Below are 13292 nucleotides of genomic sequence, written 5' to 3'. Positions count from 1 at the left end.
TGTACGTGTAGGAAGAGAGGAAAGTGATTGGTTCTCAGTGAATGTAGGTTTGTGGCAGGGGTGTGTGATGTCTCCATGGTTGTTTAATTTGTTTATGGATGGGGTTGTTAGGGAGGTAAATGCAAGAGTTTTGGAAAGAGGGGCAAGTATGAAGTCTGTTGGGGATGAGAGAGCTTGGGAAGTGAGTCAGTTGTTGTTCGCTGATGATACAGCGCTGGTGGCTGATTCATGTGAGAAACTGCAGAAGCTGGTGACTGAGTTTGGTAAAGTGTGTGGAAGAAGAAAGTTAAGAGTAAATGTGAATAAGAGCAAGGTTATTAGGTACAGTAGGGTTGAGGGTCAAGTCAATTGGGAGGTGAGTTTGAATGGAGAAAAACTGGAGGAAGTGAAGTGTTTTAGATATCTGGGAGTGGATCTGGCAGCGGATGGAACCATGGAAGCGGAAGTGGATCATAGGGTGGGGGAGGGGGTGAAAATTCTGGGGCCTTGAAGAATGTGTGGAAGTCGAGAACATTATCTCAGAAAGCAAAAATGAGTATGTTTGAAGGAATAGTGGTTCCAACAATGTTGTATGGTTGCGAGGCGTGGGCTATGGATAGAGTTGTGCGCAGGAGGATGGATGTGCTGGAAATGAGATGTTTGAGGACAATGTGTGGTGTGAGGTGGTTTGATCGAGTGAGTAACGTAAGGGTAAGAGAGATGTGTGGAAATAAAAAGAGCGTGGTTGAGAGAGCAGAAGAGGGTGTTTTGAAGTGGTTTGGGCACATGGAGAGAATGAGTGAGGAAAGATTGACCAAGAGGATATATGTGTCGGAGGTGGAGGGAACGAGGAGAAGAGGGAGACCAAATTGGAGGTGGAAAGATGGAGTGAAAAAGATTTTGTGTGATCGGGGCCTGAACATGCAGGAGGGTGAAAGGAGGGCAAGGAATAGAGTAAATTGGAGCGATGTGGTATACCGGGGTTGACGTGCTGTCAGTGGATTGAATCAAGGCATGTGAAGCGTCTGGGGTAAACCACGGAAAGCTGTGTAGGTATGTATATTTGCGTGTGTGGACGTATGTATATACATGTGTACGGGGGTGGTTGGGCCGTTTCTTTCGTCTGTTTCCTTGCGCTACCTCGCAAACGCGGGAGACAGCGACAAAGTATAATAAAAAAAAAAGAAAATAATAATAATAATCTCTCTTACCCTTTCATTACTTATTCAATCACACCACCTCACACCACATGTCTTCAAACATCTCATTTCCAGCACATCCACCCTCATCCGCACTTCTCTATCCATAGCCCATGCCTTGCAACCATATAACATTGTTGGAACTACTATTCCTTCAAACATACCCATTTTTGCTTTCCAAGATAACGTTCTCGACTTCCACACATTTTTCAAAGCTCCCAGAACTTTCACCCCCTACCCCACCCAATGATTCACTTTCGCTTCCATGGTTCCATCCGCTGCTAAATCCACACCCATATATCTAAAACACTTTACTTCCTCCAGTTTTTCTCCATTCAACCTTACCTCCCAATTAACTAGCCCCTCAACCCTACTGTACCTAATAACCTTGCTCTTACTCACATTTACTCTCAGCTTTCTTTTTTCACACACTTTACCAAACACAGACACCAGCTTCTGCAGTTTCTCACACGAATCAGCCACCAGCACTGTATCATCAGCGAACAACTGACTCACTTCCCAAGCTCTCTCATCCACAATAGACTGCATACTTGACCCTCTTTCCAAAACTCTTGCATTCACCTCCCTAACAACCCCATCCATAAACAAATTAAACAACCCTGGAGACATCACGCACCCCTGCCACAAACCAACATTCACTGACAACCAATCACTTTCCTCTCTTCCTACACGTACACATGCCTTACATCCTCCTTAAAAACTTTCCACTGCTTCTAACAACTTGCCTCCCACACCATATATTTTTAATACTTTCCATAGAGCATCTCTTTCAACTCTATCATATGCATTCTCCAGATCCATAAATGCTACATACAAATCCATTTGCTTTTCTAAGTATTTCTCACATACATTTTTCAAAGCAAACTCCTGATCCACACATCCTCTACCACTTCTGAAACCACACTGCTCTTCCCCAATCTGATGCTCTGTACATGCCTTCACCCTCTCAATCAATACCCTCCCATATAATTTTCCAGGAATACTCAACAAACTTCTACCTCTGTAATTTGAGCACTCACTCTTATCCCCTTTACCTTTGTACAATGCCTGAGGACTAGCATTCTGCTAGTCGTCAGGCACCTCACTATGAGTCATACATACATTAAATAACCTTACCAACCAGTCAACAATACAGTTACCCCTTTGTTAATAAATTCCACTGCAATACCATCCAAACCCTCTGCCTTGCCGGCTTTCATCTTCCGCAAAGCTTTTACTACCTCTTCTCTGTTTACTAAATCATTCTCCCTAACCCTCTCACTTTGCACACCACCTCGAACAAAACACCCTATATCTGCCACTCTATCATCAAACACATTCAACAAACCTTCAAAATACTCACTCCATCTCCTTCTCACATCACCACTACTTGTTATCACCTCCCCATTAGCCCCCTTCACTGATGTTCCAATTTGTTCCCTTGTCTTACGCACTTTATTTACCCCCTTCCAAAACATCTTTTTATTCCTCCTGAAATTTAATGATACTCTCTCACCCCAACTCTCACGTGCCCTCTTTTTCGCCTCTTGCACCTTTCTCTTGACCTCCTGCCTCTTCTTTTATACATCTCCCACTCATTTGCATTATTTCCCTGCAAAAATCGTCCAAATGCCTCTCTCTTCTCTTTCACTAAAAATCTTACTTCTTCATCCCACCACTCATTACCCTTTCTAATCTACCCACCTCCCACGCTTCTCATGCCACAAGCATCTTTTACACAAGCCATCACTGCTTCCCTAAATACATCCCATTCCTCCCCGACTCCCCTTACGTCCTTTGTTCTCACCTTTTTCCATTCTGTACTCATTCTCTCCTGGTACTTCCTCACACAAGTCTCCTTCCCAAGCTCACTTACTCTCACCACTCTCTTCACCCCAACATTCTCTCTTCTTTTCTGAAAACCTCTACAAATCTTCACCTTCATCTCCACAAGATAATGATCAGACATCCCTCCAGTTGCACCTCTCAGCACATGAACATCCAAAAGTCTCTCTTTCGCACGCCTATCAACTAACACGTAATCCAATAACGCTCTCTGGCCATCTCTCCTACTTACATACATATACTTATGTATATCTCTCTTTTTAAACCAGGTATTCCCAATCACCAGTCCTTTTTCATCACATAAATCTACAAGCTCTTCACCATTTCCATTTACAACACTGAACACCCCATGTACACCAATTATTCCCTCGACTGCCACATAACTCACCTTTGCATTCAAATCACCCATCACTATAACCCGGTCTCGTGTATCAAAACTACTAACACACTCACTCAGCTACTCCCAAAACACTTGCCTCTCATGATCTTTCTTCTCATGCCCAGGCGCATATGCACCAATAATCACCCATCTCTCTCCCTCCACTTTCAGTTTTACCCATATCAATTTAGAGTTTACTTTCTTACATTCTGTCACATACTCCCACCACTCTTGTTTCAGGAGTAGTGCTACTCCTTCCCTTGCTCTTGTCTTCTCACTAACCCCTGACTTTACTCCTAAGACATTCCCAAACCACTCTTCCCCTTTACCCTTGAGCTTCGTTTCACTCAGAGCCAAAACATCCAGGTTCCTTTCCTCAAACATACTACCTATCTCTCCTTTTTTCTCATCTTGGTTACATCCACATACATTTAGACACCCCAATCTGAGCCTTCGAGGAAGATGAGCACTCCCATATATATATATATATATATATATATATATATATATATATATTATCTTGTGGAGGCTAAGGTGAAGATTTGTATGGGTTTTCAGAAAAGAAGAGTGAATGTTGGGGTGAAGAGGGTGGTGAGAGTAAGTGAGCTTGGGAAGGAGACCTGTGTGAGGAAGTACCAGGAGAGACTGAGTACAGAATGGAAAAAGGTGAGAACAATGGAAGCAAGGGGAGTTGGGGAGGAATGGGATGTATTTAGGGAATCAGTGATGGATTGCGCAAAAGATGCTTGTGGCATGAGAAGAGTGGGAGGTGGGTTGAATAGAAAGGGTAGTGAGTGGTGGGATGAAGAAGTAAGAGTATTAGTGAAAGAGAAGAGAGAGGCATTTGGACGATTTTTGCAGGGAAAAAATGCAATTGAGTGGGAGATGTATAAAAGAAAGAGACAGGAGGTCAAGAGAAAGGTGCAAGAGGTGAAAAAAAGGGCAAATGAGAGTTGGGGTGAGAGAGTATCATTAAATTTTAGGGAGAATAAAAAGATGTTCTGGAAGGAGGTAAATAAAGTGCATAAGACAAGGGAGCAAATGGGAACTTCAGTGAAGGGCGCAAATGGGGAGGTTATAACAAGTAGTGGTGATGTGAGAGGGAGATGCAGTGAGTATTTTGAAGGTTTGTTGAATGTGTTTGATGATAGAGTGGCAGATATAGGGTGTTTTGGTCGAGGTGGTGTGCAAAGTGAGAGGATTAGGGAAAATGATTTGGTAAACAGAGAAGAGGTAGTGAAAGCTTTGCGGAAGATGAAAGCCGGCAAGGCAGCAGGTTTGGATGGTATTGCAGTGGAATTTATCAAAAAAGGGGGTGACTGTATTGTTGACTGGTTGGTAAGGTTATTTAATGTATGTATGACTCATGGTGAGGTGCCTGAGGATTGGCGGAATGCGTGCATAGTGCCATTGTATAAAGGCAAAGGGGATAAGAGTGAGTGCTCAAATTACAGAGGTAGAAGTTTGTTGAGTATTCCTGGTAAATTATATGGGAGGGTATTGATTGAGAGGGTGAAGGCATGTACAGAGCATCAGATTGGGGAAGAGCAGTGTGGTTTCAGAAGTGGTAGAGGATGTGTGGATCAGGTGTTTGCTTTGAAGAATGTATGTGAGAAATACTTAGAAAAGCAAATGGATTTGTATGTAGCATTTATGGATCTGGAGAAGGCATATGATAGAGTTGATAGAGATGCTCTGTGGAAGGTATTAAGAATATATGGTGTGGGAGGAAAGTTGTTAGAAGCAGTGAAAAGTTTTTATCGAGGATGTAAGGCATGTGTACGTGTAGGAAGAGAGGAAAGTGATTGGTTCTCAGTGAATGTAGGTTTGCGGCAGGGGTGTGTGATGTCTCCATGGTTGTTTAATTTGTTTATGGATGGGGTTGTTAGGGAGGTAAATGCAAGAGTTTTGGAAAGAGGGGCAAGTATGAAGTCTGTTGGGGATGAGAGAGCTTGGGAAGTGAGTCAGTTGTTGTTCGCTGATGATACAGCGCTGGTGGCTGATTCATGTGAGAAACTGCAGAAGCTGGTGACTGAGTTTGGTAAAGTGTGTGGAAGAAGAAAGTTAAGAGTAAATGTGAATAAGAGCAAGGTTATTAGGTACAGTAGGGTTGAGGGTCAAGTAAATTGGGAGGTGAGTTTGAATGGAGAAAAACTGGAGGAAGTGAAATGTTTTAGATATCTGGGAGTGGATCTGGCAGCGGATGGAACCATGGAAGCGGAAGTGGATCATAGGGTGGGGGAGGGGGCGAAAATTCTGGGGGCCTTGAAGAATGTGTGGAAGTCGAGAACATTATCTCGGAAAGCAAAAATGGGTATGTTTGAAGGAATAGTGGTTCCAACAATGTTGTATGGTTGTGAGGCGTGGGCTATGGATAGAGTTGTGCGCAGGAGGATGGATGTGCCGGAAATGAGATGTTTGAGGACAATGTGTGGTGTGAGGTGGTTTGATCGAGTGAGTAACGTAAGGGTAAGAGAGATGTGTGGAAATAAAAAGAGCGTGGTTGAGAGAGCAGAAGAGGGTGTTTTGAAGTGGTTTGGGCACATGGAGAGAATGAGTGAGGAAAGATTGACCAAGAGGATATATGTGTCGGAGGTGGAGGGAACGAGGAGAAGAGGGAGACCAAATTGGAGGTGGAAAGATGGAGTGAAAAAGATTTTGTGTGATCGGGGCCTGAACATGCAGGAGGGTGAAAGGAGGGCAAGGAATAGAGTGAATTGGAGCGATGTGGTATACCGGGTTTGACATGTTGTCAGTGGATTGAATCAAGGCATGTGAAGCGTCTGGGGTAAACCATGGAAAGCTGTGTAGGTATGTATATTTGCGTGTGTGGACGTATGTATATACATGTGTATGGGGGGGGGGGCCATTTCTTTCGTCTGTTTCCTTGCGCTACCTTGCAAACGCGGGAGACAGCGACAAACTGACGTGAGTCAGAGGATCATCTCGTCCCCATCACATCATTCAGAGCGATACCAGTTTGCATCAGCCTTCACTCCTGCCTGCAGTAGCATGCTTTCTGACATGTTTCATGAGCTCCTCTTCGCCAACGGAACTACCTTGGCCCACCAGTGATGCTACTACGTTTGTGAATCAAGAACCATTGCAACACAAACCTCGCCAGGTGGTAGAGTGTCCCGCAGTGTATCGAGACAGACTTCCCCAGAACTTTTTTAAAGGGGAAGTAAATGTTTATAGTTGTGTTACTGGAGTGATAGTTTTCATACATGGTGCTTTGACAAGAAAATAGTGAAATTGGAAAAAATGTAGCTTAGACATTGAAGCTTATTGATACAGTGGTTAAATTGATGAGAACTACTATTGACGTTTGTGTGAATAAATTAAACATTTCCTTTCCATAGCCAGAGGTTGAACCATTATGTGACATTCATTGTTTCATTTCATTTCAAGCTAGAAGTTTCAGTTTTCTAAATTGTTTCTTACATTTTTCACATGTATATATATGTATGTGTGTGTGTGTGTGTATATGTGCGTGTGTGTGTGTATATGTGTGTATGTGTATATATATATGTATATTATCCCTGGAGATAGGGGTGAAAGAATACTTCCCACGCATTCCTCGCGTGTCATAGAAAGCGACTAGAGGGGACGGGAGCGGGGGGGCCAGAAATCCTCCCCTCCTTGTATTTGTTTAACTTTCTAAAATGGGAAACAGAAGAAGGAGTCACGCGGGGAGTGCTCATCCTCCTCAAAGGCTCAGATTGGGGTGCCTAAATGTGTGTGGATGTAACCAAGATGTAAAAAAAGGAGAGATAGGTAGTATGTTTGAGGAAAGGAACCTGGATGTTTTGGCTCCGAGTGAAACGAAGCTCAAGGGTAAAGGGGAAGAGTGGTTTGGGAATGTCTTGGGAGTAAAGTCAGGGGTTAGTGAGAGGACAAGAGCAAGGGAAGGAGTAGCAGTACTCCTGAAACAGGAGTTGTGGAAGTATGTGATAGAATGTAAGAAAGTAAATTCTCGATTAATATGGGTAAAACTGAAAGTTGATGGAGAGAGATGGGTGATTATTGGTGCATATGCACCTGGGCATGAGAAGAAAGATCATGAGAGGCAAGTGTTTTGGGAGTAGCTGAATGAGTGTGTTAGTGGTTTTGATGCACGAGACCGGGTTATAGTGTTGAGTGATTTGAATGCAAAGGTGAGTAATGTGGCAGTTGAGGGAATAATTGGTATACATGGGGTGTTCAGTGTTGTAAATGGAAATGGTGAAGAGCTTGTAGATTTATGTGCTGAAAAAGGACTGATGATTGGGAATACCTGGTTTAAAAAGCGAGATATACATAAGTATACTTATGTAAGTAGGAGAGATGGCCAGAGAGCGTTATTGGATTACGTGTTAATTGACAGGCGCGTGAAAGAGAGACTTTTGGATGTTAATGTGCTGAGAGGTGCAACTGGAGGGATGTCTGATCATTATCTTGTGGAGATGAAGGTGAAGATTTGTATGGGTTTTCAGAAAAGAAGAGTAAATGTTGGGGTGAAGAGGGTGGTGAGAGTAAGTGAGCTTGGGAAGGAGACTTATGTGAGGAAGTACCAGGAGAGACTGAGTACAGAATGGAAAAAGGTGAGAACAATGGAAGTAAGGGGAGTGGGGGAGGAATGGGATGTATTTAGGGAATCAGTGATGGATTGCGCAAAAGATGCTTGTGGCATGAGAAGAGTGGGAGGTGGGTTGATTAGAAAGGGTTGTGAGTGGTGGGATGAAGAAGTAAGAGTATTAGTGAAAGAGAAGAGAGAGGCATTGGGACGATTTTTGCAGGGAAAAAATGAAATTGAGTGGGAGACGTATAAAAGAAAGAGACAGGTCAAGAGAAAGGTGCAAGAGGTGAAAAAAAGGGCAAATGAGAGTTGGGGTGAGAGAGTATCATTAAATTTTAGGGAGAATAAAAAGATGTTCTGGAAGGAGGTAAATAAAGTGCGTAAGACAAGGGAGCAAATGGGAACTTCAGTGAAGGGCGCAAATGGGGAGGTGATAACAAGTAGTGGTGATGTGAGAAGGAGATGGAGTGAGTATTTTGAAGGTTTGTTGAATGTGTTTGATGATAGAGTGGCAGATATAGGGTGTTTTGGTTGAGGTGGTGTGCAAAGTGCGAGGGTTAGGGAAAATGAGTTGGTAAACAGAGAAGAGGTAGTAAAAGCTTTACGGAAGATGAAAGCCGGCAAGACAGCAGGTTTGGATGGTACTGCAGTGGAATTTATTAAAAAAGGGGGTGACTGTATTGTTGACTGGTTGGTAAGGTTATTTAATGTATGTATGACTCATGGTGAGGTGCCTGAGGATTAGCGGAATGCGTGCATAGTGCCATTGTATAAAGGCAAAGGGGATAAGAGTGAGTGCTCAAATTACAGAGGTATAAGTTTGTTGAGTATTCCTGGCAAATTATATGGGAGGGTATTGATTGAGAGGGTGAAGGCATGTACAGAGCATCAGATTGGGGAAGAGCAGTGTGGTTTCAGAAGTGGTAGAGGATGTGTGGATCAGGTGTTTGCTTTGAAGAATGTATGTGAGAAATACTTAGAAAAGCAAATGGATTTGTATGTAGCATTTATGGATCTGGAGAAGGCATATGATAGAGTCGATAGAGATGCTCTGTGGAAGGTATTAAGAATATATGGTGTGGGAGGCAAGTTGTTAGAAGCAGTGAAAAGTTTTTATCGAGGATGTAAGGCATGTGTACGTGTAGGAAGAGAGGAAAGTGATTGGTTCTCAGTGAATGTAGGTTTGCGGCAGGGGTGTGTGATGTCTCCATGGTTGTTTAATTTGTTTATGGATGGGGTTGTTAGGGAGGTAAATGCAAGAGTTTTGGAAAGAGGGGCAAGTATGAAGTCTGTTGGGGATGAGAGAGCTTGGGAAGTGAGTCAGTTGTTGTTCACTGATGATACAGCGCTGGTGGCTGATTCATGTGAGAAACTGCAGAAGCTGGTGACTGAGTTTGGTAAAGTGTGTGAAAGAAGAAAGTTAAGAGTAAATGTGAATAAGAGCAAGGTTATTAGGTACAGTAGGGTTGAGGGTCAATTCAATTGGGAGGTGAGTTTGAATGGAGAAAAACTGGAGGAAGTGAAGTGTTTTAGATATCTGGGAGTGGATCTGGCAGCGGATGGAACCATGGAAGCGGAAGTGGATCATAGGGTGGGGGAGGGGGCGAAAATTCTGGGAGCCTTGAAGAATGTGTGGAAGTCGAGAACATTATCTCGGAAAGCAAAAATGGGTATGTTTGAAGGAATAGTGGTTCCAACAATGTTGTATGGTTGCGAGGCGTGGACTATGGATAGAGTTGTGCGCAGGAGGATGGATGTGCTGGAAATGAGATGTTTGAGGACAATGTGTGGTGTGAGGTGGTTTGATCGAGTAAGTAACGTAAGGGTAAGAGAGATGTGTGGAAATAAAAAGAGCGTGGTTGAGAGAGCAGAAGAGGGTGTTTTGAAATGGTTTGGTCACATGGAGAGAATGAGTGAGGAAAGATTGACCAAGATGATATATGTGTCGGAGGTGGAGGGAACGAGGAGAAGAGGGAGACCAAATTGGAGGTGGAAAGATGGAGTGAAAAAGATTTTGTGTGATCGGGGCCTGAACATGCGGGAGGGTGAAAGGAGGGCAAAGAATTAGCGAGGTAGCGTTAAGAACAGAGGACTGGGCCTTTGAGGGAATACCCTCACCTGGCCCAATTCTCTGTTCCTTCTTTTGAAAAAAAAAAAAAAAAAAGAAAAAGAAACGAGAGGGGAGGATTTCCAGCCCCCCGCTCCCTCCCCTTTTAGCCGCCTTCTACGACACACAGGGAATACGTGGGAAGTATTCTTAATCCCCTATCCCCAGGAATAATATATATATATATATATATATATATATATATATATATATATATATATATATATATATATATGGATGGAGTGATAAGAGAGATGAAAGCAAAACTAAGGAAAATGGGTGCAGAGATGGGGCATGGAAGAGATATGGTGAATAGTGGCAAGCCTGTTTGTGGATGATACCATGTTGATTGTTTATGGATGATACTGTGTTGATTGTTTATGGATGATACCGTGTTGATTGCTGAGTGATGATGAATTGCAGAAAGTTGTAAGTACATTTTATGATACATGAAACCAGAGGTGACTAAAAGTAAATGCAAGTAAAAGTAAAGTAATGGCATTTGAAAGGAATCAAAGTGAAAGTGTAGATTTTGTAAAACCATATAAGGTGAAAGAAGAAAATGCACTAAATTGTGCTGTTGATAAGGGGGAGAAAAACGGGAAGAAGTGAGAGAATCTGAGCAACAAGGAGCTGTCTTGGGTAAGCTTGGTGATATGGAAGGAGAGATAAGGGAAAAAGCAGTAAACGGTAGAAGAGTCATTGGGTCCCTTAACAAAATAATGAAGCATAGATGTGTATGTATGGAGGTGAAGAAGATTAAGGAGTACCATAGTCCTCCCAACCCTGACCTATGCAGCCGAAACATGGACATGGAATGAATCACAGAGGTCAAGAATCCAGGCTGTGGAAATGAGTTATTTAAGAACATGTGGTGCAACTAGATGGAATGAAGAAAAAAATGAAAGGGTGTATGAGAGATGAGGTATGGTAGGAAATGCAAAGAGAATAAATTGACAAGTGGTAGAATGGGTGAAACATAACAATTTGAGGTGGCTTGGGCATCTGGAAAGAATGCAGGGCTGGGAGTATACAAGGAGAGTGTATGATAGTACAGTTAAAGAGAATGATGTGAGTGGAAGACTACCTGTGACATGGGCAAATAGGGTGAAGGAATACTGGAGAAAGAAATGGTGGAAGAATGCATGGAATAGTGTATGTGAGGGAGGCATGTAAGAACGGGGATAAGTGGAGACTCTTTTGCCATGGCCACCTCCTTGATGGAAAGTCAGGTGAAGCTTTCATAGTTTCTGTTTATTTCTACATTTCACCTACCTTTACAGTAATTTCCCAGACATTTTCACTGGTCTTCACAGCTCTACTTCATCACTTACAATACTTATCTTGATAGGTAATTTAATAGTGCCTACATACTGTAGCACTGGTTTCAATCACTTCTACTAAGAGTATAGAATCTATAAATGAGTATTTCTTGCAAATCCATAAGTTATTTCTGTGATGTCCCTTGACTGGATTATTACCCAAATCTAGATGACTACCAGTTTTCCTTCAATGTAGCAGGATAAATATAGAAATAAGACCACAAAACAAAAAACAAAAATGACATAAAATAATAATCTTATAATATCAATTTAATCGAGGTAACAATATCCGTCCCATACCTCATTAAATAAACCCATTACCACAGCGATATGAATCTACAATGTACGACTATCATTTCTATTCACACTTACTAAGCAGAGTCTTCACTATGCTAACATCCCTAAACACAGTGTTATTCGAAATGGGGGCCAGCCGCCCTACAACCGGTCAACCAGAGCCTCTCTAATGACAAAGCCTCTCAGTAGGGCTGCCACCTCGGCAGAATTCTCCCAAGACGAAGAATAATCACCTTACTTCTAGGCCCTTCAACGTACTCCTCTGGCCTCTTATTGAGACCGAAACCAAGAGAGACACCTACTCTTTTCATTGACGTGGCATTTCTCTTGCTAATATTGAGGGAGGCAGTGGCAGCAGCCTTTCTCCTAGCAGGCTCGGCCGGCGCGCCACCATCCTCATCCTCCATAGTGGTGTTTACAAACATTGAAGACCATCCGACCCCTGGCGAGGAGTCAACGAACCTCCGCCGCCACACCATTGCCACACACCATACCACACCATACTGCTGTCATGCACCGTACCGCTGCCACACAACACCACACTAATACCGATAACAAACTACAGCCACACACCACACTTCAACATCCCTGCCACATTACAAACACACACCTCGCCATTTGCCGCCACTATAGTCAAACATCGCACTACATTATACCCCTGCCACATTACAGCCGGACACCACCCAACACCCTGCCACTATGTCAAAACCCTGCTATACACCTCATTACGCCTTACCCTTGCCAAACACACCACACTACACGATAGTGATGCTACACTACAACCACACAGTTTAGTAATGTCACACTACAGCTACACACCACACTTCACCTTTCTAATGCCACACACCACAAAACAAAACCCCTGTCTCACCACACCATACGCGCGTTAAACTACAACCACACGCCATTACTTCTGTCACACACAACAATACATGATACCCTTACCACACTACAGCTACACATCACACTACATCATACCCTTGATACGCTACATACACACACCACTATATTATACGTCTACCACAACATCCGCACAGCACACAAAATCATATCCTTGCCTATATCATACATCACACCACACCATACCGCTGCCCCACCACAATACACCATACCGCTGCCACACCCCACTACACCATACCGCCGCCACACACCATACGGCACCATACCGCCGCTATACTACAGAATGTATTACACTGCACGATACCGCGGTAACACTGCTATATCACGGCCACACTACAAACACTACACCACACACGACAGTCACACGTCACGCTGCACCGTACCCCTGCCACACTACAGCCTCACACCACACTACACCGTATCCCTGCCACACTACATCCACAAACCACCCTTCACCGTACTCCTGCCACACTACAGCCACAAATAATAATGCACCAGCCACATTACACCATACCCTGCCACACTACAGTTACACACCATACTACAGCCACTCACCACACTTCACCATACCTCTTCCATACTACAGCCACACGCCACAATATGCTATTGCCACACTACAGCCATACACCACATCACAATATACCACTGCCGCACTACAGCTACACACCAAACTACACTATACCGCCGCAACACCAAAGATACAGCC

General features: G+C 43.3%; 1 protein-coding gene across 1 annotated transcript in view; it reads right to left on the bottom strand.

Moving 5' to 3' along the window:
* Sirt7 (sirtuin 7) overlaps nucleotides 1-12649 on the bottom strand; it is a 70513-nt gene extending 57864 nt beyond the window's left edge. The window contains exon 1 of the mRNA XM_071668226.1: nucleotides 11989-12649. Coding sequence (XP_071524327.1) covers nucleotides 11989-12165 — 177 coding nt within the window. The 5' untranslated portion in view covers nucleotides 12166-12649. The remainder of the gene's footprint in view (nucleotides 1-11988) is intronic.
* Nucleotides 12650-13292: the final 643 nt, after the last annotated feature.

This window comes from Panulirus ornatus, chromosome 12 (assembly GCF_036320965.1).
Source record: "Panulirus ornatus isolate Po-2019 chromosome 12, ASM3632096v1, whole genome shotgun sequence".
In the NCBI taxonomy this organism is placed as follows: Eukaryota; Metazoa; Arthropoda; class Malacostraca; order Decapoda; family Palinuridae; genus Panulirus; species Panulirus ornatus.
This window is presented reverse-complemented; position numbering and strand designations above follow the sequence as displayed.